The sequence below is a fragment of the Ceratotherium simum genome, chromosome 40 (genome assembly GCF_057802395.1).
Source record: "Ceratotherium simum simum isolate JZ-2026a chromosome 40, ASM5780239v1, whole genome shotgun sequence".
NCBI classification, from domain to species: domain Eukaryota; kingdom Metazoa; phylum Chordata; class Mammalia; order Perissodactyla; family Rhinocerotidae; genus Ceratotherium; species Ceratotherium simum.
The window spans coordinates 4,271,720-4,297,881 of NC_141939.1; the positions used below are offsets into that span (position 1 = coordinate 4,271,720).

Sequence of the window (26,162 nt, forward strand, 5' to 3'; positions counted from 1 at the left end):
ATGCTGCGGCTTGTCGTGGAGTCGGCCAAGATCAACCCGCCCCTCACCCCCGCCCCCAGACCCTGCATGACCGTCTACTTCAGAGGTGAGAGCCAGATGGGAGAGAGGAGCCCCAAGGGGCAACATGCATTCAGTGAAAAAATATATTTCCTGTGCCCTACAGTGTAAAAGATGCCCTGTGTGACAGGAAGGTGAGGTAGACACCGTCCAGTTCTTTCAAAACTTATCATCTTTATTGGTCTTGTTTCTCTTACTGTGACATCTCTGCCTCCCATTTTTTCCAGGAAATGGCTATGAGAAAAAGAGAAGATTAATTCTTCTCAAGCCTCTTCTGTGAACTAGGGCTCGGCCACAAACTGAGGTTTAAAGACAAAAAAGTACCCACTTCATAGGATTGATGTGAGGATTTAAAAAGATAATATATGTACAGCTTTTTGTACAATTTCTAGTAATTGCTCAATAATATTAATTACTTTTACAATCAATAATAAAATTTATATTTTCGTAAGTATAATGACTTTTGCTCCTCACAACAATGCCATGAGGCCAATAAGGCAAGTTTCATTGTCGCTATTTTTTTTTAATATTTTATTAAGACTTTTCCTTTCTTTTTTTTTTTTTTTGAGGAAAATTGGCCCTCTGCTAACATCTCTTGCCAATCTTCCTCTTTTTTCTTTTTTCTCCCCAAAGCCACAGTACATAGTTGTGTATCATAGCTGTAGAGTTGTAGCTCTTCTATATGGGACGCCGCCTCAGCGTGGCTTGATGAGCGGTGAGTAGATCCGCACCCAGGACCCGAACCGGCGAGCCCCGGGCCGCCTAAGCAGAAAGTGTGAATTTAACCACTACGCCACCACGCCGGGCCCCTATTGTCTCTATTTTTTATACATAAGGAAAAAAGTCCAAGAAAGGTGGGGAGGAAGGCGGTGATAGAATTTATGAGAGAGAATGAAAGAGATTATGTATATCTATATAACAAAGCTGAGAGCGAAGGAGAAAGAAAGGAAAGCAAAATGAGCAGTTGGTGGAGAGTCTGGGGAGGTAGATACAGGAAAATGAGGTTTTCCAGAAAGCGTGGAGAATGAGAAAACTGGAGCCAAGAGAAAAGAAGAATACAGTAGTTTCTACAAGAGACATGAGTGAAGAATGAAATTCCCTCCATTTTTTCCTGGTCTGTGAAACTGTGGTTGCTCAACATGACAACAGTCAGACTGAACGTTTGGGACTCCAGGCTCCCAGGGCGATGGAGGTTTATGCCCCGAGTCTGCAGGCTGCAGGAGGTGCCGTGGCTGTTCAGTGTGTCTTTGCCCCTACTGACTCATACTACGCTGAGCCAGGGAACAGCCTTGCAGCTCCTCTCCCTGATCTGAGCCATATTCCCCACCACCTCGTGGACGCCATCTATCTCCTCCTAGAAATAAGTATTACAAAGATGCCTAAAACCCGGAATTCTGGGTTTACCAGCAGGTTTACCTACAATTTCTTGTAACTGAATGTTTGTTTGAGATTTTTTATTCCTTTTTCACATGTTCTTCCTAGCCGTCTTTCCCCGTATACCATGCACTACCCTGCACACCTTCCCGCTACCTAACAGGCTCACTCTCTCTCTCTCTCTCTCTCACATTCTTTCCTTGGGAAGAATCTCAAAGTAATTCAGCAATTGAGAGGTTCTTTGCAGGGCTATAGACTGGTCTTTATTAAAGATATTTCTGAAGGAGAGGGATTTTAGTAGCTGAAGAGCTTTCAACCCGTTATAGCTGTTTTGGGGTGTCTTAGGGTACACTAGGCTTTGCTCTGGTAATAAACTCTTAAATTGCCTTAACACAATAAAAGTTTAGCTCTTGCTCACACAAGTCCTGCGTGGATGGCGCTGGTCGGGCGGCTCTCCAGAGTGGCTCCTCTAAACAGTAGTTTAGGGACCAGCTGCTTGCTGCTTCTGGCTGCAGAGTCACCCGGGCACCACCCAGCCAGCAGATCGTGAGTGTGGATGTGAGAGTGAGGAGAAGGAGAACGGAGAATCTCATGGGAGATTTTAGGAGCCAGGCTTGGCAGTGGTGAATATCACTCCCATACTCCATTGGCCAGAACAAGTCACGAGGCCTCACCTGGCTGCAAAGTGGGCTGGGAACTATGTACCCGAGAAGAAAATGAAATGAACACGTGATACTATCTGCGATGCGAGCTGATGTTTCTCTTACAAAAAGTGAGAGATTTTGAAACTTCCAGGGTAGGAAAGAATCAGTGCCATATCACACCTGCCAATGTAGATTTGAAGTTTTCTTAGAGAGTCTTTCCTTTCTTTACCCAGTCGAACTTAGACTTTGAAATATTTCCTACCACCAATGCCAGCCCCTTGGTGTCTTTGCAGATATCAAGAAGAGAACTCGTGAGGCGGAAGGGAATAACCCCACATGGAACGAGGTAAAACCATCAGGGCAGGCCCAGAAGAGGCCTTAACAACCCCGTAGTGAGGTTGGGTCCAGGCTGTGCTCAGAAGGGAGAGGACAGGGAACCTCACCAGCTTTTCCCAAGGCTGAGGTACCTCGGCCTCGGAGTAGCCTCTGAGCTGACACAGCTATGGAGGCCTGAACACAGAGGCTAAATCTGCCCATAGCTGTTCTTGGCCCTTCTCCCAGACTCTCGGGATGGACCACAGTACGGCCCATCATGTCCAACTGGGCCATGCTAATGTTCCCAGAAACCTGAAGCAAAGATAATGGTCCCTGTGCAGGATCCTGTCTCATCTTCCATCCATCCATGTCCACCTTCTCTTGGTTCCTAAACCTCTTCACTACTAACATGCCCATAATACTGCAGTTCAAGTCACAGGAGCCCAAATAGGATGCCCAGTACCTTGGTGAAAGGAAGCAAATGCCCTCCTCTTAGGAAATTAGACTTGAGGGAGGTTCCTCAGTTTGAGAGAAACACAGTGCCAACCCATTCCCTCCATCTTTCCAGAAGGATGGGAAGGGGAAGGTAGAGCAAGGATGCTGATGTCTCTGTGCCTCCCACAGACCCTAATCTGGCACCTCTGGAACCGCCCCCTGAAAAATGACTCCTTCCTGCAAATCATCCTTCGGGACATGGGCTCAATGAAGAAAGAAAGGTGAGGCAGAGAGGCAGGAGGAGCCTGACTCTCTAACCAAAGTACAGCAGATGCTGCATCTCTCTAATCCATAACTCACTCAGACGCAAGGACCAGAACCCACTTCAGCCAGTTAATGCAAAAAAAAAACAAAAAAGGTGGGAGATTTGTGGAAAGGTAGCGAGGCTAGGAGCGCAGATTGACTAGAACTAGGAATCTGGAAACCCAGGAGCAAGTCTGTCTCTTCTGAAGCTACGGGATCTCAAATTTCTGCTTCTCTCTGTCCAACCCTGACTTCCCATCACAGCCCCATTCTAGTACCCAGCTGAGACTGACATCCCACTGACACTGAAGCTATGGCATCCTAAGTCAAAATTCCCTGGACAGAGACTCTGATTGACCCAGCTTCAGTCAGGTGTCACCCTCTGGTCCAATCACCTGTTACTTGGCACAGTCCTCATTCCAGAGGAGTGTGGGAGCAGTTTCTGGGAAGGGACTGGGCAGGGCAGAGCTGGTAACTGGGGCACCCACTGCCCAGGAAGCCCCAAAGCCAATTCCCAGAGACTTGAGAGCCCTGCGCCCTCTGGCGGGTGCTCTTCATCACTGCGTTCTTCCCTCAGCCTCTCTTTGTGGATAACACAGTCTCTAGGAGAGAAAACCATCTCCAGATAAAGGCATGCCTGGAACAGAGAAGGACACCCTTTCCCCTGGCTCAGGATCTCATATCTGCTCCTCATTTCCCCAGGTTCATTGGCCTGGCCACAATAATGCTCACGCCCTTGGTGAAAAAACCTAGTGAAGTCCTTTTCGTGAAGGACCTGACCCTGCTCAACCATTCTATGAAGCCCACAGACGTGAGTCGGGCCCCAGGAAGGGTGGCTGGAGGAGTGGGGGCAGCCGGTAAAGCTGGACTACTCCGCTCCAGCAGAGGCCCGGTGTCCCCACCCAGAGAGTGCTTCCTGCCCTGGAGGGGCCTCATCACACTGGCATCGTCTAGCCAAGTTCCCCATCCGCCATCTCTCCACCCACCCACCCTTCCACCCTTCCACCCTTCACCCACCCATTTAGTTTGATTATTTCGTTGATTATCCACTGGATGTCAGCAACTGTGCTAGGCCTGGGATACAAAATTGAATGAAACCCACTGTCTATTGGAGTGGGCACCACTCAGTGACAAGCGCTCCAGCACACGTGTACAGGAGTGAGTAAAGCTAGGTCACTGAGATCAGGAAAGAATGAATGATTCCGCTTGGGAGGTAATGGAAGGCTTTACAGTGGAGGTGATTAAGACGTGTGGAAACAAACAAAGACCAATCAAATGAGAACAAGCAGCGGCTATTTATTCAGAGCTTTCTATAGGAAGTGAGTCAGCTGCCATCACTTGTGTTTTGGCAGAGACTCAAAGGCAGGCAGGGAAGCAGGAAAGCTTTATAGTGGAAAAAAGAGGAGTGTCCTGATTGGAGGCTATTGGCGTGGGGAAGCTGGAGACAGGCTAGCTAGAAGCAGGGCATCCTATGTGATTGGGTAGGGGCGCACATTTGGCTTTCTCTGGTTGGTCCTACGCTGGAGGTGGGGACAAAAATTAGAGAAGCTATCAGTTATTAATCAAGTCCTGGCCGTTTGGGGCTGGTTGGAAGCTGTTTGGCTTCCTGGGTTGTTGCTGGAGCTGGTGGTCAGACTTCCTATAAGGCTGGCTTCCTGGGCTGGTTACTGCAGACACTGGGTTGGTTTCCTGGGCTGATTGCTGCAGATTGTGGGTCAGAGTTCCATTTTTATATATGGTCTGGCCATTGTCCATTTGGATATTCAGTTTCTCAGACGAATCTTAAGGAGGGGCGTGAGTTTGCCCAATGGACAGGAAAGGAAGACGATCCTAGGCAGGAGTATAAGGTGCATGTGTAAAGGCTGGAGGAAGAAAGAGGCAGCATGGCAGGCTCAGGAGGGCAGGCACACAGGATGGAGGGCATGAAAGGGGTGAGAGCTGAGACTGGGTGGGTGGCCAGGGGCCAGAGGTGAAAGTCCTCGTGGTGTATGCTGGGGAGTTGTGGCTTTTCTCTTTAGGGCACTCAGGGGGTAGTTCTGGCGGTGGTCTGGAGGATGGGTGGGTAGTGAGAGCACTTGGAGGCAGGAGGTCACTTCAGAGGTCTTTGCAGGAGTTCCCACATGAGGTCATGAGATGTTGGGCTAAGAGGAGAGCTGTTAGCATCAGTGGTTCTAGACTCATCCCAAGTCACCTCTCCCTCTCCTCCCCACCCTGCTGCATCATCTTCTGTCACCACCCCTGCCACATGGCTCCTCTGTTCTCCAAATCCTCTCTACTGTAACCCATTGCTCTCTCTCCAGTTTATAACCTCCCTCCACTCCAGACTGCACAGGCCCTCATGGTGTGGCCCTGTATCATGGCCAACATCGCTCCACCCAGGAGGACTGGGCATGAACCCACCAGGCTGGGCAAGGTTCCAGTTCTATGACTTGGCCAAGGATTGCAGGATCTGGCTTACAGTTCCCCTGCCTTTGCCTTGCAGTGCACTGCTACCCTACAGGTGGCCCATATGACCAACCACGATATTGACAAGACAGGTATGTCCTTCCATGGGGCTTACCCCTGCCCTTCTTCAAGCATAGCTGGATGGGCTCTTTGGGACCTTCAAGACCCATCCCTCGAGGCCTACAGAAGGACTGTGACCAGGTTATGGTGTAGAGGCTAGATCTCCAGACACCTAGCTGAGGCCATCTGTCACCCCAATATGTCCACTTGTCATCTCTAGACATAAGACCCAGCTTCCAATGGGGTGTGGAGAGAGGCAAAGACAGCCATTTCCAGGAGCCCCCACGTATGCAGAGTGGGGCCTGGGGTTACTGAGGGTAGGAGGGGACCTGCGGGAATGTTCTGGGGAGGACATGTGCCCCGATCAGGGCCTCTTGGCCATGTTTTTAGTCAGGAGCTGGTCATTCTGAGGATAGAATGATGAAATGGGGGAAATGCCTCAAAACCTCCTGAGCGCCAGCCTCTGAGAGCCCACCCTGGACTGTATTTCCCCAGGGGACGAAGACCTTCTGGGCATAACTACACGAGAAGCCGTCAAGCAAAAACTGATGGTTCCTGGCTCTGCCATGCCCAAGGCTCTGTCCTCAAAGCCTGAACACTTTCAGGTGAGGATCTTCCAGGTTGAAAGACATGATCTGTCTGACACCCTCACCGTGTTCCCAGGCCATTCCTACTTCTCCACAAGGTCGTGGCAGAGGGTCAGAGCTTCAGACTGGGCTACAGGTCCTCGGATCCTCACCGCATCCCCTGCTCCTGCAGGGGTCATGCTGGGGAGCTTCTGCATGTGGCTGAAGCTGGAGACAGTTGCAGTGAGGCAGCAGGAGCCACTGGTGATTGTGCCCCAACAGGCCCTAGCAGACGCTGGGGATGCAGAGCAGAAGGCGTGGACCCTGCCCCTCAGGAGTCCTCGGGATTGTTGACAACACAGGCTCGCTACGTGAAAGATGAAATTAACTGTACAGGAGGGGCTGAGGAGAGTTTGAGGGGATCCATGGGAAGGCCTACGGGTTCCACTGTGAATTCTAGAACCCCCATCCCGTTCCCTCTGACCTCCAGCATGTGACCTAACATTTCTGCTGTGGTTTTGCCTGTTCCCTGGCCTGCCATTTGCTCAGGAGATTGGGAATCATCCTTGACTGCCCCTCTTCCTCACCCACCCCCTGCCTCCAGTCACTGGCCAAGGCCAGCTCTTAATATGGCCTGACTGCACCCACTTCTCCATCACCGCTTCCATTCCTTGGCCTGAGCCGCCACCATTGCTTCCCTGGGCCACCTTGATAGGCTCCTCCCGAACTCCCCGCCTCCAGTTCGCTCCTGTTCATTCTTCAGTCAAAGTGGTCTTTCAAAGATGTCATTCTCATCATGCCATGCATTTGCTTTAAAATGTCCTTAAAAATGAGGATATCCCAATGTCCTCAGGACAAAACCCAAACTCCTTACAGTGGCTTCTCAGGCCCTCGAAAACCCAAACCTGCCCCTCCAAGCCACTTGGTCCTCTGCCCCTGCCCCTCCCCACCCTGCACTAGCATCCTGGACAACTTGCAGTCCCCATTATCAGGCCTCTCTCTAGCAGCCAGGCCTTTGCACATGCTGTTGCCTCCTTTGGAGTACCTTCCGTCTCCTGGCTGGCTCCATCCCTTTTCACCAGGCTAGTTGGCAAGAGGCTAGAAGGTCAGTGTGCCCAAATCCCTACCCTTCCTATGTATTAGGGGTTAGGGCAAAATTCCAACATGAGGGCTGTTTGCCTGGCTTGGCCCACTACTGTCTCTGATGGACAGGCAGCTGCACGTGTGTCAATCCCTGAAGGGTCCCTGGACTTGATGGAGGCACAGGAGGCCTCATGGAGAACGGCTGGACCCACGGCCTGGGTTGGGAGAGCAGTATGCTGTTTACTACCCACATTCTGAAGACAAGCTCCCGCGACTGTGCCCTGCTGGCCGTGGCCATCTCCAGTTCCTTCTCCCTCGGGCCTCAGCCAGCCTGGATCTTACGTGGGCTCCACGTTGCTCTTCTCCCTCCAGCCTTCGAATTCCAGGCTCAGATGCCACAGTCCCTTTACTGAGTCTCAGTATAGTACATAAAAGCGGCAGAAGAAAGCACAAATCAGAGATCAAATCACAGATCATAGATTGAACTGCACGGAATTTTAAATTTTCAATTTGTTAAAAAGATCATAGACAAAAATAAAAAACAAACAACAAACTGAGAAACATTAGACTTTCTTTTGTAACAAGCCCACACCAACGGAGAAGAGAAACACTAATTCTGCACAAGATGAAAAGGGCAAAGAAGTAGGGGTGACACTTCCCAGAAGAGGGCAGTGAAGGGGCTGGCCCGGTGGTGCAAGTGGTTAAGTGCGCATGCTCCGCTGTGGCGGCCTGGGGTTCGCCGGTTCGGATCCCGGGCGCGCACCAACGCACCGCTTGGCAAGCCATGCTGTGGCAGCGTCCCATATAAAGTGGAGGAAGATGGGCATGGATGTTAGCCCAGGGCCAGGCTTCCTCAGCAAAAAAAAAGAGGAGGATTGGCAGATGTTAGCACAGGGCTGATCTTCCTCACACACACACAAAAAAAGATGGCAGTGAAGGAGCCAAGGCCTCCCTAGGGCTTGTCTCCCAGCCAAGGCCAGCTCCTAGCCTTCTCCCTGTGGGTTCTCTTCTACCTGCAGTAGATGCTTATTATCACAACATTTTGTTCCTTTAGAGAAGAGTCCCTGGGAGAAGAGGACCCCAGGCCCCGACGTCAAGGTCCCCCGTTTTCTCGTCTGTAGGTCCGAGTGAAGGTGTTTGAAGCCCGACAGCTCATGGGCAACAACCTCAAGCCCGTGGTGAAGGTGGTCATTGGAGGCCAGCAACACCACACACGGATCAAGATGGGAAACAACCCTTTCTTCAACGAGGTGAGCCGCACGTGCCCTTCAGGGCTGAACGGGGCACTTGGCCAAGCGAGCCAGTCAGGGGCTGGGGGTTTCCTGCAGGCAGCTGGCAAGCTTGCCTCCTGACTCGGGTGTTTTCGTTTGTCTCTTCCACAAACATTTACTGAGCACCTATGGAGGGCCAAGCACTGTGTTTGGCACTGAGGATACAGATGGAAGAACTGGCAGCTCTGCATTTGAGGAGCCAGTGGTCTGTGGGGGGCCCAGCCTGTGAACACAGAAACAATCACAGAGGGATAACACCGGGGTTGACAGAGATCTGGGAGTGCTGTTTTTTTGTTTTTTGTTTTTGAGGAAGATCAGCCCTGAGCTAACATCCATGCCAATCCTCCTCTTTTTGCTGAGGAAGACCGGCACTGGGCTAACATCCATGCCCATCTTCCTCCACTTTATATGGGACGCCGCCACAGCATGGCTTGACAAGCGGTGCATCGGTGCGCGCCCGGGATCCCAACCCCGGCCGCCAGCAGCAGAGCGCGTGCACTTAACCGCTATGCCACGGGGCTGGCCCTGGAAGTGCTGTTAATGCAGCCATGAAATGCAGGCCCAGACCATGTACATCTTGTCACTGTTGGAGCCCAAATTGTAGCATTGTGTCTGATACACAGTAGGAACTCCATCAATACCCGCTGAATTAATTGGCAAGTGGACAAACAAATAAAAGAGAAAAGCAGAGTGGCAGCAGGGAGGAGTGGGTGGAGAGGACTCAGGAAAGGCCCTGCAAACCTTGAAGGAAATGTTTACTAGGGAAAGAGGGACAGGATGGGGAAAGATAATTCAGGAAAAAGGAATAGTGTTTTCAGAGGCTTGGAAGTGAGAATCCGTAGGGCTTGATGGCAGAACTGTAGATATGGGTGGGGCTAGAGGGGAGTGGCTGGAGGTGAGCCTGCAAAATGGGCTCAGGCTCCTTCATGGATGGCACTTGGGAGCCATGGAGGAACTTAAGTAGGATAGTGACAGGCCCAGGTTTGTATTTGGGAAAGGATATTCTGGCTGCAGCAGGGAGTGGGGGTGGAATGGACTGACAGGGCAATCTAGAAGGAGGAGAGGCTTGAATCTCCATTGCAGGGCAGCTAGCTGCTCATGACAGGTTCTCCAGGGATCCCCTACCCCTGCCTTTTATCTGAGCAGAAAACCCTCCAGGACCCTGGCCAGCCTCTGCTTCCAGAGAAGGAGCGTGAGGGTGGCAGTAAGCTGAAAGTTATTGAAATGGGCAAACGACCAGGAAGTAGAACGTTATTCTGAGCCTTCAGCTCACTGAGTCCCTGGGTGAAAAAACATCGTCCACCCCTTCCCCCATTCTCTCTGCTTCAGATCTTCTTCCAGAATTTTCATGAGGTTCCTGCAAAGTTCTTCGATGAGACCATCTTAATCCAAGTGAGGAGCCGAACAAGATGGGTCCACTTTCTTGTCCCACCTCAATTCTGGGAAGCATTTCAGTCCCCCACCCCACCCTTAGAGCCAGAGTCACTACGGATGGTCTTTCTGACCCGAAGGTAGCATCTCTACAACCTTCTTCACTCCAAGGCGGCCCAGCCTCCCCATTCATTCATTCGATAAATGTTACGGAGTGCCAAATGCTAAGCCCTGCCCCTAGGCACTAAGGTAAACAAAGCAGTCCCTTCCCATGTGCCACGATTCTCATGCCGCCAAAGGACCCCCAGACATCCCCTCAACATGGGACATTCTACGCCCCAACCAGAGGGAGCCCTGTAACAGTGGTGAACATGTGTTTATCAAGTGCCTCGTAAGTTCCCAGCACAGGCCTAAGGAGAACAAGAGGCCTCTCCCTTAAAGAGTTTACATGTTCTTAGGAACGCAGGCACATTGGAAACAACCAGATAACATGCAGTGGAGAAAGCTGAGGGCAATGCTTTATGCTGACCAAGTGAACTGTCCTCTGATCAATTTCCTCATCAGCAAAATGGAACTAAAAATCTGAACTTGACAGCGTTCCTCTGAGAATTAAATGAGAAAACCTATGTGGAAGTGTCAGCCATTAGGAAGCGTTGAGTAAATCCGGGAGAATCCTGAATATGCCCTTACAATTCCTCCCATGGGGTGGGAGAAATTGGGGTTGTGAATAACCGAGCTCTTTCTGGGAATTCCCCTGCAGGTGATGAATTCCTCGGTGATGAGATTTAATGCAGAGATCGGGAGATTCCAAGTGAGCACTGGATAAAGGAGGAGGTTTGGTGAAACAGTTAGATACCCACCCTGGGCTCTATGCCTGAGTCTAGGGGAAAGGACGTGCGTTTTCAAGCAGAAAGATCCAGATTTGGATCCACCAACCAATGGGATGACTTAGACAAGTTATTCTGAGCCTCTACTTCCTCATCTCCAAAATGGGGATAATAATATACTCAACCCACAGGGTCCTTGTGAGGATTAAAATATGCAACATTTAGGCAAGCATGGTGCCATGTTGAATTCCCCATACTTAGGATACTGTGGACACTGTTCAAATCTCCGCCTCCAGGAAATGGAAGGAGGGCATCCAAAAAGCCCAGGTTAATTGTTGGAGAAACCCAGAGAAAGATTGCTGCCTGTGAGGACAGAGTAAAAAGATTTGCTTTGGAAAGACACAGTCTGAGAGATAAGGAATGTTTACACAATCACGAAGGGTTAAACCAAGATTCTCCAAATCCAGGAAGTTCAGGAAAATAAAGTTTGCCAGATTAAATACAGGATGCCCTGTTAAATTTGAATCCTAAACAATAAATACTTTTTTAAATATAGGTATGTCCCAAATATTACATGGCTCCTCATGAAATATTGCAGGGGACATATGTACACAAAAAAAGTAGTCATTGTTTACCTGCAATTCAAATTTAAACTGGCATTTGTATTTTTATTTGCTTAATCTGGCAGCCCCTGAAAAGGGGCCTCACCCTTAGGAAAGGCAAATTTAAGACAAATCAAAGTAAGTTTTCTTTCTCACTGCTTGTAATAAGCACATGAGCAGTCATGACCTGCCCCTTCCCCACCTCACCCACACAGCAGCAGCACAGGCTTAGAAACTAAGAGATTCCAGAGAGGTTAGATGGCAGGAGGTTAAAAATATGCTTTTGACAAAGGCCATTGTGCAATTTCCAGACAATGACCAATGATATGATCTGTTGAATAAGTTATAAAGGTCAGAGAAAATCTGAGGGTTTTTTTTTTTTTTCAGTATTACTTTTTTGGAAAATTTCAAACATACACAAACAGAGAGAGAACAGTATCATGAATTCCCATATCCTCATCACTCAACTTCACCAATTCATTGTCAATCATGTTTTATCTACAGCCGGCCCACTTCCCTCCCCCACTGGATTATTTTGAAGATTTTATTTATTTATTTTTTTCCCCCCAAACCCCAGTAGATAGTTATATGTTGTAGTTGCACATCCTTCTAGTTGCTGTATGTGGGACGCGGCCTCAGCGTGGCCGGAGAAGCGGTGCGTCGGTGCGCACCCGGCATCCGAACCCAGGCCGCCAGCAGCGGAGTGCGCGCACTTAACCACTAAGCCATGGGGCCGGCCCCGCACTGGATTATTTTGAATCAAATCTCAGACATCATTTTATTTTTAAATATTTCAGTATGTATTTCTAAAACGTAAAGATTGTATTAAGCATAACCAAACACAATTGTCACATTTAAAAACTTTTACCATTCCTGGATAGCAGTAAATAGCTAGTCAGTGTTCAAATTCCTGATTGTCTTGTGAATTCCTTTTACAGTTTGTTCAAATCAGGATCCACACCAGGTGCATACGTTGCAGGTGGTTAATATGTATTTTTAGGTCTCTTTTATTCTGTTGGCTCTGCTTCCCTTTTTTCCTTGCAATTTATTTGTTAAAGAAACTGGATAGTTTGTCCTGTAGAGTTTTCCCTTAGTCTGGATTCTGCTGATTGCATCTCCAGGAGATCATTTCACATGTCCCTCTGCCCAGGTATTTCCATCTAGAGGCTTGATCAGACTGAGGTCAGTTATTTCGCAAGATGACTTCAGCAGGAGGCGCAGAATGTCCGTTGATCTCTCTTTTTATGTTGTTAACAGCTATTGATGGTCACTGCCTAGATCTGTTGCTTCTTTAGGGGTGACTGAGTTTTGCTTTGTTTTGTTTTCTTACAGCTTTGTGGAGGTACAATTGACATACAATGAATTGTATGTATTTAAAATGTATAATTTGATACATTTTAAAATATGTATACACCCATGAAACCATCCTAACAATCAAGATAATGAATATATCTATCACATCTACCACCCCCAAAAGTTTCCTTGTGCCTCTTTGTAATTCTTTGCTCTCACTCCCATCTCGCCCCCTCCCATTCCCAGGCAACCACTGATTGCTTTGCATTTTCTAGAATTTTGTATAAATGGAATCATACAGCATGCATTTTTTTTGTTTGTTTGGCTTCTTTCACTCAGCATAATTATTTTGAGATTCATCCATGTTGTTGCATGTATCAATAGTTCATCCCTTTTTATCACTGAGTAGTATTCCATTGTATGGATATACCACAGTTTGTTTATCGATTCATCTGTTGATGGACATTCAGATTGTTTCCAGTTTTGGGCTATTACAATAAAGCTGCTATAACATTGATGTATAAATCTTAGTGTGGACATATGCTTTAATTTCTCTTGAGTAGATATGCAGAAGTGGAATGACTAGCTCATATGGTAGGTATATGTTTAACTTTTCAAGAAAATTTCTAACAGTTTTTTCCCCAAAATCTCAAATAGGTTTTACCATTTTATATTCCCCCCAGTGGTATATTAGAGTTCCAGTTACCCTACATTCTCATCAACACTTGATATAGTCCATCTTTTTATTTTAGCCATTCTAATTACGTGTAGTGGCATCTCACTGTGATTTTAATTTACGCTTCCCTGATGGCTAATGATGTTGAGCATATTTTCATGTGCTTATTTGTCATCTATATATCTTCTTTGGTGAAGTGTCCAAATCTTTTGCTTGTTTTCATTGTGTTGCTTGTTTTCTTGCTATTGAGTTTTGAGATTTTCTTATATATTTCTTATATCTTATATATTCTGGACACAAGTCCTTTATCAGATATATGATTTGGAAACATTTTCTCCCAGTATATGACTTGTCCTTTCATTTCCTTAACAGTGTCTTTCAAAGAGCAGAAGTTTTACGTTTTGATGAAGTCCAATTTATCAAATTTTTCTCTTATGAACTGTGCTTCTGTTGTTGTATCTAAGAAATCTTTGCCTACCTAACCCAAGGGAGTAACTGAGTTTTAAAGCAGGCCTACATGCAGAATTTGGGGACTGCTCAGTGGAACCTTCAGATATGGGTTACAACAGTGGTCTGAATGTTCTGTGGCGCCTTGCCCCACACAACCCTCCATCCTGTACCACGTCTCTCAGGCCTCAGTCAGGGGAGGGGAAAGGGAAAACCCCTAGTCTCTTTGCCAACTCCTCCCTTGACCATCTTGTTCTCTTGTTCCCCAAGATGGAGACACCCTTCCCACCCAGGGATAGGGAAGAGTTGGCGCTCTGTTGGCCAGGCAATGCTGCGTGGTGGTTAACGACCCTTTCAATCCAGGCCCCCTCACTAGCTGTAAGACTTTGGGCACTTCTCCCAAACTCAGTATCCTCCTCTGCAGAGTGGAGGTGATAACGAACCAACTGCCAGGTTGTCGTAAATATTAAAGGAGTTAGGGCAGGGCAAGTTCTTAAGCACCAGGGGTTAGTATTGTCATCAGGTTAGTTGGCATTCCAAAGCTTGGCTGGAGGCCCTGACTAATCTTTACTCTATTCTTGTCTTTTCAGACAGATATTGGGTTTATCTACCATTATCCAGGTAGGTAACAGTTGTTGCAAATATGTGTGTCTTCTGAGAAAAACCAGGCCAAATATCAAAACATCTCAAAATCCCTGTATGTTCAACACATAGGAGGAGAGTACTAGAGGGTATGAATTATTTTCTGACTTGATAATATTTTACTGTATTTTTTGGTATTTTATCTTGTTTTATAATAACAACATCTTTCTCTGCAAAACTCAAGTCATCCCTTTGGGTCAAATGCTAACCTTTTATTGTAGCCTTGGGTTGAATTTCTATTTTTTGAGGCCAGTGTTGGGGAATTGAAGTTTCCACGCTCCTCTCCCGCAGAAACAAAGACTGGTTTCAGGGAAGAAGGATGGAGACTGGAGGCTGGGCCCTCTGCCTCATGGGCCCTCTGCCTCTCCAGGTCACACACTCCTGAGGAAGTGGTTAGGCCTCTGCCAGCCAAATGAACCCAACAGTGGTGTGAGAGGCTACCTGAAAGTCACCATCTGTGCCCTCGGTGTGGGAGACCAGGCCCTGGTGAGGCTGCCCCGCATACCCTAGTAATATTTCCTACCCTGGCTGCTTCTCTGGGGGCACCCCTGGGCCCTCAAAGTGGCCATTGATCTTCATATGCTTTCATTTGTCCACTGTGTCACTTCAGGGTTGTCCACCCTCCCTGTACCAAGTGGAAGGCTGGGGAAGCCAAATCTAGTGGCCTTGGTCGTGACCGCCCTATGACCCTGACCCTACCAGCTTTCTGGTCTCTCTAGGTAGATCAAAAGCTTCCCTATGGGGCTGATGACACCGCTACCCCAATCTTCAAGTCAACGGTGGTCCCAGTCAACATGGCCTACTTACAGTTCTTCATCTACTGCGCGGAGGACCTTCATCTCAGTTAGAGTCAGGGTGGCAGGGAGGGAGCGACTCTGAGATGCCCTACATAGTGGCACCCTGGAGTTTCATGGGGCTTCCCTGTTCCTTTTTGACACTAACCTAGTGTGGGGTGGGGGAAGAGGGAAAACTGAAATCTACGAAGAATTGTTTTATGAAAGCCTTGTAGACACCCTTTAAAATGGGCCATATGCACCTGTCTTTGATGTCCACATGAAGACCCAAGGCTCCCTATACCAGTCCTCACCCCTGCTGCCATTATGTGCCATGACTTTTAACAGCACCTAGAGATAGAGTGGAAATAGGAGAGGTCTTCCCGGGGGCACCAAACCAAATTATAGGGGAGGGTTTTAAGTTGTTTTGTCACCTCTCTGTTTCCTTCTCCTAAAAAGAAATGCTGCTGTCTCAGAAATCTTTTAACTTCTTGTTCACAGAGAAACACTATTCAGTAAGTCCTATGTTGGAGGTGGAACTAATTGGGGAAAAGGTAAGTGTAGAAAGGGTCTGATAAGTTGTCACTTAGAAAAAAACAGTGTGGGGAAAAGAGTGGGTTGGTGGGAAGACCCCAGGAATCGTATCCCAGTTCTTCCCTTGATGGGCAATGTGATCCCGCTGGACCAGGAACTCTGTGAAGGTGCAGGCCAAGGCTTAGTCACCCTGCATCCCAGAGCTGTGCCCACTGCCTTGCGTGGAGACAATGCCACTGAAAAACAAATATGCAAATGCACGGATGAGAGAATGAGTGAATGAAACAACATGCCCGCAGATGCACAACACTGAACAGTTGCCGTCCCCTTTGGCCCTCGTTTTCTTCATCTATAAATTGAAGGTTCTGGGCAAGAGAGTTGCCGACATTCCATGAATCTCTATGAATTTGTTGTTAGTGCTGTCGAGTCAGTTCTGACTCCTGGTGACCCTGTGTACGGCAGAGCAGAACTCTGCTCTGTCTTTTTGTGCCATCCTCTCACTTCTGGCGCTGTATCAGACAACGCTCCACTGCTAGTCATAGGATTTGCACAGCCAACTTTTTGGAAGTAGGTGGCGAGGTTCTTCTTTTTAATCTGTCTTAGCCTGGAAGGTCCACTGAAACCTGTCCATCATGGGTGACCCTGCTGGTATTTGAAATACCAGTGGCATAGCTGTCAGCATCCCAGCAACACGCAGCAACCACATAGATGGGTGGTGTGGTTTCCTGACTGGGAAATGAACCTAGGCCATGATGGTGAGAGCATTAACAGAGTAGCATTTTCCAGAATGTGCTGATGTGCAAAAAAAGGAACCTATGTTCAAATTTGGGAAATGCTGGGTTAAAGTTAAATAGGTTTGTCTCAAAATTCATGAACCATCATTTCCACCATATTCTACCTATTAGAAGAAGTCATTAAATCCAGCCCATATGAGGGGAGGGAGATTAGTGTCCACCTTTTGAAGGGAGGAGTATAAAGGATTTGTAGACATAATTTTAAACCACCACACTATTTCTTTCCCAACGAGTGGTTTGGGTACTCCCGATCTAGGTGAAATGCTCTTGGGTGGTAGGTGGCACACATTTTTCAAAAATTTTAATATTTCTGTGTTTTTCTTAGTGCATATTAAGAAGTTTAATCAGTCCTACTAACCCTTGATTTCACTGACATGATTGCTCAGAATAAGGCTAGGTTTAAAAATAAGTCAAGTGATGTTCTGAAAATGGCTACGCCCTTCTGTGCTGCCATCTGCATTGTTTTTGCCCACTTTTCTGTTAGAATCTTGGAGTTTATCTAAAAAAATCTATGTGTATCACTCATATAATAAAGTTAGTAACTCTATATCTATTTTAAAATTAAGTCAATTGAAAGTTGATTTAAGGAAAAATATTAAGGAATCTGGATCTGGGTAGGTTCACAAAGGCCTAAAATTGCAGCTGATGAGAAGTTGTCAGAATGTCTGTAGACCTGGGATTTCCCTGATCAGCTCTGTGCTGCAGACAGCGTCTATCTGTGGGCTGGACCAGAAGGGCTGGAAGGTGAGGCTAGTGGAGGGAGGAGGGGACAGGCCAGCACTGACACTGCTTTGGGATGTTTCCAGCTCAAGACAAACGTGCAGACCAAAACTGAGAACCCGATATGGAACCAGATCTTGACCTTCCAGATTCAGGTACCGCTGTTCCATCATGCCTACCCTCTTCCTCCTGCCCTACAAACAGAAGGGATGATTGGGTGTTCGTGTAGGAGTGTGGATGGAAGGTAGGGACCAAGAAGCATGCGAGGGGAAGTGGGGGCTCTGCTGGATAGGGAGCATGAGGAAGCCCAGAACATATTACAGAAAACCTTACTTTATTTATCTAGTATTAAGAAATGAGTGGGCCATACAGCTGAACTTTCCAGAGAATTTAAACGTGCCCTTTCACCTACATTAAAAAACAAAACAAAAGTCACTTGAGTCATTCTAAATTGTATTATGCATTTTCTTATCTTCTAGGCAAAGTGCCCTGAATATAATTATAGCTCTTTGTTGATGGTGTAGAGGTATCATGGGAACATAATTGTTATACAGGCTACATGTAGTGCGGGGCTATTTGTTTCTACACTAAGTAGCTCCAAGATGCTCTTCTTTGTGGGGTTCTGTGGTCTGATTTTTACAGCCTGTCAGTCCTTCTCAGTCACCTATCAGGGATGTGGATGCCAGTTCTCTCGAAGCTCTGGGAGAGCCTTTTGACTCCATGCCAGGCTTCTAAGAGCCGTGTGTAAAAGAAGAGTAGGCAATTCTGAGAGATAACGTGAGTGCTCTCCTGAGTGTGAGTGCACAGAACTTTGTGTGGCATCTATTTGGTGACCCAGAGAGAGTTTCACTCTCCTCATTCCTTCCATTTGTGTGATGGGAAATTAGCTAATGAACTCCCCTCTACCCTCCTGTGGACTCTCCTCCTTGCTTCTAGAAGCTTCCCCAGTCTGCCTCCTGGTGAGTCATAATTTTTAACCATTCCTCATAATCCTCACCTTCTTGGGTGATTTTAGTGACTCTAAAAAGTAGGAAGAGATTTTAGAGGGGGCCTAGACTATCCCTAGGCCACCTGTCCCTGGCCATGATGAGGTTCATGGCCAGGATCCTCAGATGTCCTGTGGATGCTCAGAGCCTTGGGAGTCCTGCCTCCTGTTCAGCTGCCTTCAGGCTCAGAAACCAGTGGCACAGGCCAGGCCCTCCTTTGTCCCTGAAAGAGGCCTTCCAACGTTTGAAGATGTCCAGTCCCTGGACCCTCACCCACTTCCCGCAAAACACAGTCTTCAGGGCTGGGGCCGTTTGGATGCAGGCCTGATTGTCACTAGCCCTCTGTAAATGCAATAAGTAGATGTGAACCTCACTCTGAAGTGGCAGGATGACCACACAGACAGTAGCATCTGAGGCCAGTTGGTCAGGGCCCCAGCACGGCAGGCTGCCAGGGCCAGGGGGACACTGCTGAAAATGGGGGTGTGCCAGCTTACAGTCCAAGGGCCCCAGGACAGGAGGGAAATCAAGACAAGGACTTCGGAAAGGGGAGGAGAATTCTCAACAGGGTGGGTGAAAAGATGGGTCAGCCATGAATTCGAATTTGGAGGGTTCGTAACTTTGGAAGACCTGGACGCCTGACAGTGCCCGTCTCTCCTCTCCCAGTGTCCTTCCTTAACCTGGGCATTTCCTCATTTCTTACTAATGAGCTGCTCAACTGGAAAGCCCTTTCCCTACTTCCCCTTGTTCCCCAGCCTCCATGGCAAGGGGAGAATGGACGAGCAGAGTGGAGAACTGGGAGGGTTCCCGGCTGTGCCCCAGGACCTGCTGTGAGGGGGTGAGGCCTCAGCGGAGAGCCTTTGGGTGCCACCCAGGCCTCAACCCCAGCAGCTGTTTTCCATATGGATTTTTTTTGTTTTCATAACCGAGGGAACCCTGTGGCAGGGTAGAGGTAAGACTGAGAAGCTTGGGTTCCAATCCTGACTCTACCCCTTACTGTGTGACTGTGAGCAAGTCCCTCTGCCTCTCTGGGCCCCACTCCCCATCTGTAAATAGGGACAATCACAGCCCTCACTGGGTTATGGCAGCCTGGTTGGGAGCTCTGAAGCCGCTTCAGCCCCTGCATGTAACATGAAGAACTTCAGGAATTCAACCTCTCTGTGCTTCAGTTTTCCTATCTGAAAACAGGAATAACAGCACCTGGCTTGTGTGGTTGTTGGGAGGGGTCACTCACATGATCCATGTAGATCATTCAGCACAGGCCAGGGCAGAACAGAAACCCTCCCCAGAGCGGCAGCTATTATTATTCATTCTTTGAGGAGATAGACATCCTGCTGACTAAAAGTCAACTGCTAACTGTGATGAAGACATTCTAGGCCCATGACCTCCCTATGAGATTGTTGGGTAAACACTCATTCAGACTGTGAAGGGGTGTGTGAGGATTGCAGTCATCGAGTCCATACACGGGGCAGACCCAGGTCTGGTGGGTCCTGAGGCTTATGTAATTAGGGGGCCATTTTAAGAACAAGAATACAAAACCATCATGGGACACAGTCCTAGGCCTCTCCCAGGGCCTCGCAAGGGGCCCTAAATCCGAAGGCCCATAAGCTCCCATGGTAAATCCATCTGGGCTGCAGTTAAATGGTTCATTGGTGGGCCGGCCCTGTGGCTTAGCAGTTAAGTGCATGCGCTCCGCTGCTGGCGGCCCAGGTTGGGATCCCGGGCGCGCACCGACGCCCTGCTTCTCCAGCCATGCTGAGGCCACGTCCCACATACAGCAACTAGAAGGATATGCAGCTATGACCTACAACTATCTACTGGGGCTTTCTGGGGAAAATAAATAAATAAATAAAATTAAAAAAAAAAAAAAAATGGTTCATTGGTAACTGAGCCAGGCCTTGGGCCCAGACCCAGGACATCCCAGCTCTCAGTCTCCGCGAGGACCAGACCATCTGAGCAGGCACTCTCTGCTCCTCTCACCTTCCCCCTACAGCTGCCCTGCCTCTCCAGCTACATCAAGTTCAGAGTCTTGGACTGGTGAGCCACTGGGTGGAGGCTGAAAAACACGCAGGGGAGGAGAAACTCAGAGCTGGGCCAGGGGCTCAGCCTGCAGAGTGTGTTTCTCTCCAGCCCCAAGAACAGTTGCCGGGATGAGATCGGGACTGTCAGCCTGTCCCTCAACCAGATTTCATCCACTGGAGCAGAAACAGAAGGCAAGCAAGCCCCCCTGACCCCTGCCTGCTGTGCCTCTCCCACCTGGGTCCCGCCCCCTCTCACTCTCTCTTCTTGCAGGAATGTACTCTGGCTTCCTACCCTGCTTTGGCCCCAGCTTCCTGACTCTCCGTGGGGGTAAAAAGGCCCCTTTCAGGATCCAGGAAGAAGGCTCTGTAAGCTTCTCATGTCAGCTCTGGGGAAGAGTGGAGGTAAAACCAACCATGTGTAAGGCACTGGGGCCTGGGAAACACCTGGGGACAGCCAGGCCCTGGTTTCTGCCGCCACACTGTAGTAGAGGACGCGTAGCCTGTACTTAAATGGCCACGTATACTTGTGCTGTGGCACAAGAAAGGCACAAATGGAGTGCTCTGGGGGTTCATGGAAGAAGGGGTGTTGAGATCAGGCCTTTGGTAAGATTTTCAGCAGGTGGAAAGGACACGTGAGACAAAAGAAACAGCACAGGTAAACGTGGAAAAGCATTGGGTTATTTCAGACTGGTGACATATGACAGAAAGCCAACTCCAATCAGCTTAAACGACCGGGAAGGAGACTGGGAGGGACTCCCAGTGAGGCAGAGCTGCAGACACCAGGACCTCCACGCCCTCTCCTTGCATCTCTCATCTCTGCAGCTCTTTAGCCTGGGCCTCATTCTTTCCTACTGCAGTCATGCCTCCCTTCTGGGAACGTGGCCATGGAAGCCTTTAATAGGGAAGGCCAGGGAGGCATTCTAATTGGCCTCCTTAGGTCACGTGTTGATCCCCTTGGACCAATCACAATGGCCAAGGAGGTGGGGCATGCCCTGATTGGCCAGTTGACTCTCTGAGTCAACTACGGAGAGCTGACTCAGTAGTTACCACAGTCCCCTCCAAGCAGGCAGCATTTATGGGGAACAGAGAACTTCAAGTTGGCCATCAGGTAGAATGCGGCAGAGGAGGAGTGGCCCAAAGGGTGTAGAAGAGGGGTCAGGAACCAGAGGTTTCCTGGCACAGCCATGTCTGGGTTTTCTGGAATTCCTCCCTGGGATGTGAGCAGCCCTGGGCAGGAAGTTGTGGGCAACCCTGTCTTTGCTGCACAAGTTTCAGGGGAGACGTGCCTGCTCTTTTTCTCTCATCCCTTTTCTCCTCGTTTTCCTCCTTGTTACCCTAGATTATTCCCAACTCTGTTAAGGATGGTTTAGCTTATCGAGGCCGAGTCTTCCTGGAGTTAATCACACACATCAAGTCCCATCAAGACTCTAGGATAAAGGATCTCTCCAGTGAAGTGACCAGTGTAGAGGTAATCACGGAAACAGGTAACCCAGGAAGAAAGAGGCCCACTGCCTGCCCCAAATCTTCTGACACTGCAAGAAGCCCTGGCCACTAGCTGAATGCACTGTTGGGGGCATGAGAATGTTTGGTCAACCTGCCTGAGTCTTCACTAAGACCCTGGGGGGCTTCATGCTGTGCCAAATCCCAGGTGGTCAGAGGACCCAGTAAAGACAAGATCAAGTTTTGGTTTAAGAAATGTGTAAGCTAGTTAAGGAGAAATGATGTTCTAAGGAGTTTGGATTTCTTCCCAAAGGCAGAGGAGGGTCAAGGAGGCAGGAGAGGGCAGGAGGAGCAGTGTTAAGAATAAACTGGAGTGGAGTAAGTTGGGCTACCCACTCAGGAGAAGTGGGGATACAGTCACGGGGGCGGAGAGCTGGAGAGGAAGGAGCAGGTTCCACAAATCCTTTGGAAACAGAATGGTCAGAGCCGGTGATTAAGAGGACATGAGAAGTGAGGCCGACTCCCCTAAGCTGACGCCCATTTTCTGCCTCGAGTGGCAAGGTGGTCGGGGGTGGTGTACCTCAACATGGGCTTCCTGAAGGCGAAGCAGGTCTGGGGGAGATGATGAATCCCAACTTGACATGTGCTTGTGAGACATCCACATAGACCAGTCCCTGAGGCTGCTAGATGGATGGGTGTGTGGTCAATACACCAGGATCTCAACCCCTGGTTGTGGAAGAACTGCCCAAGGGGAGTAGGCAGAATGAAAGGAGAAGGGAGCTGAGGCTGGAGCCTATCAGGACTCCACAGCCTAAGTGGCAGGTGGAGGAGGAGAAGGGGTTTGCAGAGGAGACCGAGGAGGATTCTGCAAAGGGGAGCCCTGAGGCAGCCTCTGGAGGGGAGAGTTGCAGAAAAGAGCAATCCGTGATCTGAACGTGGCAGAGAGAAAGGATGAGGACTCAAAAGTGTCCGCTGGTTATTAGGAGGGCACCAGTAGCTTTGGGTCAGGAGAGAAGCCAGACCACAGTAGGTGGGAGGGAGAGGTTGCAGATGATGTATATAGAGGCAAGTGCATAGAAACTTGGCTGGAAAGTGGAAGAAGACAAGATCAGGTGGTAGCTAAATAAGGGCTCAGAGGGGAGAAGGAGAGTTATTTTTCAAGACAGAGGAGACCTGAACTACTGAACAGACTGGGAGAACGCAAGAGTAGGGCAGAGGTTGGCAACAGAAATGAGAGAAGGGCTAACATGATGGATAGAGGACCCTGAGCAGATAGGAGGCATGGTGGGAGGAGGGGCCTTGAGAAGGGCCAAGAGCAGATGCACGTGTGTGTGCAACCTCTACCACGCACCCCTGCCCACACTCTGTCTCATCCAAGGAAGGCGTTTAGGCCAAAAGGAGAGGCGTGGGGCAGCCCAACTCAGAGCCTAGCCTGACCAAGGAGAAGACCCTCCTGCCCAATTTCAGGAAGGGAAGGAACCAGAGCTGGCTGGGTGGAGGTGGTCAGGTGATGGAGGTCCTGGGAAGAACTGCCCTTGATCAGCCCTGAGTGGGAGTCAAGGCAGGGTTTTGAGGGGGGATTCTGAGTTCAGTGATAGTCTAGCTCACCCTGAAGAGAAGCAAAGTGGGTGTTTCTTTCTTTTGAAAGAAACAAGGCACCTCATCCTAGCCTCCCTGCCTGTCTCTATAGCCTTGTTCATCCCTTGGCTTATGTACTGGGGATGTGGGGGGTTATTGTTTTAGAAGCACCAGAACCGCCAAAAGTATGGGCTGTGCGTCATCTTCCTTTCCTGTACCATGATGCCCAACTTTAAGGACCTGATCCAATTCGAGGTCAGCATCGGCCACTACGGAAACAAGATGGACCAGAACTACAAGCCTCTCGTCTCAACCACACAGTACAGCCCAGTGATATATGATGGTAATAGTCAGATCCAACCAAAGAGTAGCAAGCATCCATGGCACGCCAGACTCTGTGCTAGGCCCTTTTAAGGGTACCAGCTCACGGAACACTCATAGGCATTGTTAACCCACATTTCACACATTAGGAAAACGAGCTTCAGGGAGGTGAACTCACCAAACATTGCACAGCTAATAGGTGGTGAACTCACAAGAGTTGAAACTAGGTCTTGACTTCAAGTCCTTCTCTACACTACATTCCACACTGCAACTTCCTCAACCCCATCTCCTCCCCTGCTGCTCTGAACCACCCCCAATCCATCCACGCAACTACCACTGTTACTCATCTGCCCACCTTCCATCCCTCCATTCATCCGTTCGTCCCATACATACTTATTGGACACCTATATTGGGCACTATAGAGTAGCAATTCTCACACTGCAGTCCCTGGGCCAGCAGCAGCAGCGTCACCTGGGAACTGTTAGACATGCAGATTCTTGGTTCCACCCCAGTCCTACAGAATCAGAAGATCTGGGGATGGGGCCCCACAATCTGTGATTGAACATGAGAATCACCTCCAGGTGATTCGATGCATGCTCAAGTTTGAGAACCACTGCTCTAGAAGAATACTGTCTCACTTTCCTCTTTCTCCGCTCCACCATCTCGTCACCCATTGAGAGCCTTTCCGTGCATCTCTCTTCTCTGCCTCTTTCTTTAAGAACAGCTTTATTGAAATATAATCCACACACCATACAACTCATCCATGTAAAGTACACTATTCAGTGGTTTTCAGCATATTCACAGAAGTGTGCAACCATCACCAAGGTCAATTTAAAACATTTTCATCAGCCCAAAAGAAACCCTGTGCCCACTAGCAGTCACTCTATTTCTCCCCCACCTCCTCAACCTTAGGCAAACACTAATCTACTTTCTGTCTCCTTAGAGTTTCCTATACAGGACATTTCATATGCATGGAATCATACAACATGTGGTCCTTGGAGACTGACTTCTTTCACCTAGCATAATGTTCTACTTGTTTTTAAATTATGAAATATTATACAAAAAGTATATAAAATGTATATGTAGCGTTTAAAAAAGAAGAATAAAATGAGTACCCACAAACTCAGCTCAAAAGATAGAAAATTGTCAGCATCTTAGAAGTCCCCTGTACGCTCTTCGCAGGTCCACTTACCCAAGAAATACCCACCATCCTGACTCTTGCGATAATCACACCCTTGCTTTCTTTTAAATTTTACCACCTATGTACGCAACCTAAACAGCATACTATTTTTGCATTTTATATAAATGGATCTTTCAGTCCATATTCATCTGTTTGCTGCCTTTGCTCAATATTAAATTTTTTTATATTGGTATGTGTAGCTGAAGTTCATTTTCATTTCTGTATATAGTCCACTGTATGATTATGCCACAAATGATGTGGTATATGTAGACATTTAGATTGTATCTTTTTTTTCTACTATAATAATTTTGTATAAACATTCTTGTACATGTCTCCTGGTCACAAGAGCAAGACTTCCTCTAAATTATATACCCAGGAGTGGAAGAGAACTTCAAAGCAAAAGCAATTATACCAAATTACACTCCCATGAGCATGTGGTATGAGAAGTCCTATTACTCTGCATTCTCACCAGTACTTGATGTTGCCCAGCCTTTTAATACCTGCAATCTGGTGGATATAAAATAGTATCTCTTACGATCTTGATTTGCATTTTCCTGATTATAAATGAAGGTTGAGCATCTTTTCACATGTTTATAAACATTTGTTTTCCTCATCTGTAAAAAGCCTATCAATATCTTTTATCCATTATTCTATTGGGCTGTATTTTTCTTATTGACTTGTACATTATTTTTTCTGGGAATAATTTTTTGTCAGACGTGTCGTACATATCGTCTCCAAGTTTAGGGCTTTTCATTCTCTTAATGGTGACTTTTGCTTTTTTTATTGAGGTATTACTTACAAGCAATAGAATACACAGATTTTAAGCGTACAGTTTGATGAGTTTTGACAAATACATACACCCACGTAACCACCATGGGTATAAAGTTTCATCACCCCAGAAAGCAGCCATGTATGTGCCCCTTTCAGTCAATCTCCCCAACCCCTGGGGCCAATCGTTGTAATATCTATCGCTACAGACTGTTCTGTTTGTTCTAGAACTTTATCTAGGTGAAATCGTACGTATGGTACTCTTCCTTTTTCTATGGCTTCTTTGGCTCAGTGTAGTGTTTTAGATATTCAGCCGTGTTGTTGCATTTATCAGTATTTTGTTCCTTTTTATTTCTGATAGTATTCCATTATATGAATGTGACAGTTTATTTATCCATTCCCCTAACCATGGACGTTTGGATTGATTCAAGTTTTTGGAGTATTATGAATAAAGCTGCTAGGAACATTTGAAGTCTTTTTGTGGAAACGTGCTTGCATTTCTCTTGGGTAAATACCTAGGGATGGAATTTGGGTTTTATAAGAAAATACCTAACATTTTCCCAAAATGATTGTACCATTTTACACCCCCACAGCAATGTTTGAGAGTTCCATTTGCTCCACATCCTTGCCAACTTTTGG

The 26,162-nt window shown here is 47.9% G+C and overlaps 1 protein-coding gene across 2 annotated transcripts in view; it reads left to right on the forward strand.

The window, feature by feature from the left end:
* Positions 1–26,162, forward strand: part of FER1L5 (fer-1 like family member 5) — a 54,090-nt gene continuing 27,928 nt past the window's right edge. For both annotated transcript variants that reach the window (XM_087426168.1, XM_014791641.2), the window contains exons 1-19: positions 1–85; positions 2,369–2,421; positions 3,015–3,106; positions 3,831–3,939; positions 5,611–5,665; positions 6,129–6,238; positions 8,404–8,532; positions 9,883–9,945; positions 10,685–10,735; positions 14,360–14,390; positions 14,782–14,897; positions 15,131–15,254; positions 15,686–15,738; positions 17,319–17,387; positions 20,209–20,252; positions 20,346–20,428; positions 20,508–20,602; positions 21,576–21,704; positions 23,420–23,597. In XM_087426168.1, the coding sequence (XP_087282294.1) occupies positions 1–85; positions 2,369–2,421; positions 3,015–3,106; positions 3,831–3,939; positions 5,611–5,665; positions 6,129–6,238; positions 8,404–8,532; positions 9,883–9,945; positions 10,685–10,735; positions 14,360–14,390; positions 14,782–14,897; positions 15,131–15,254; positions 15,686–15,738; positions 17,319–17,387; positions 20,209–20,252; positions 20,346–20,428; positions 20,508–20,602; positions 21,576–21,704; positions 23,420–23,597 (1,669 nt within the window). The remainder of the gene's footprint in view (positions 86–2,368; positions 2,422–3,014; positions 3,107–3,830; positions 3,940–5,610; positions 5,666–6,128; positions 6,239–8,403; positions 8,533–9,882; positions 9,946–10,684; positions 10,736–14,359; positions 14,391–14,781; positions 14,898–15,130; positions 15,255–15,685; positions 15,739–17,318; positions 17,388–20,208; positions 20,253–20,345; positions 20,429–20,507; positions 20,603–21,575; positions 21,705–23,419; positions 23,598–26,162) is intronic.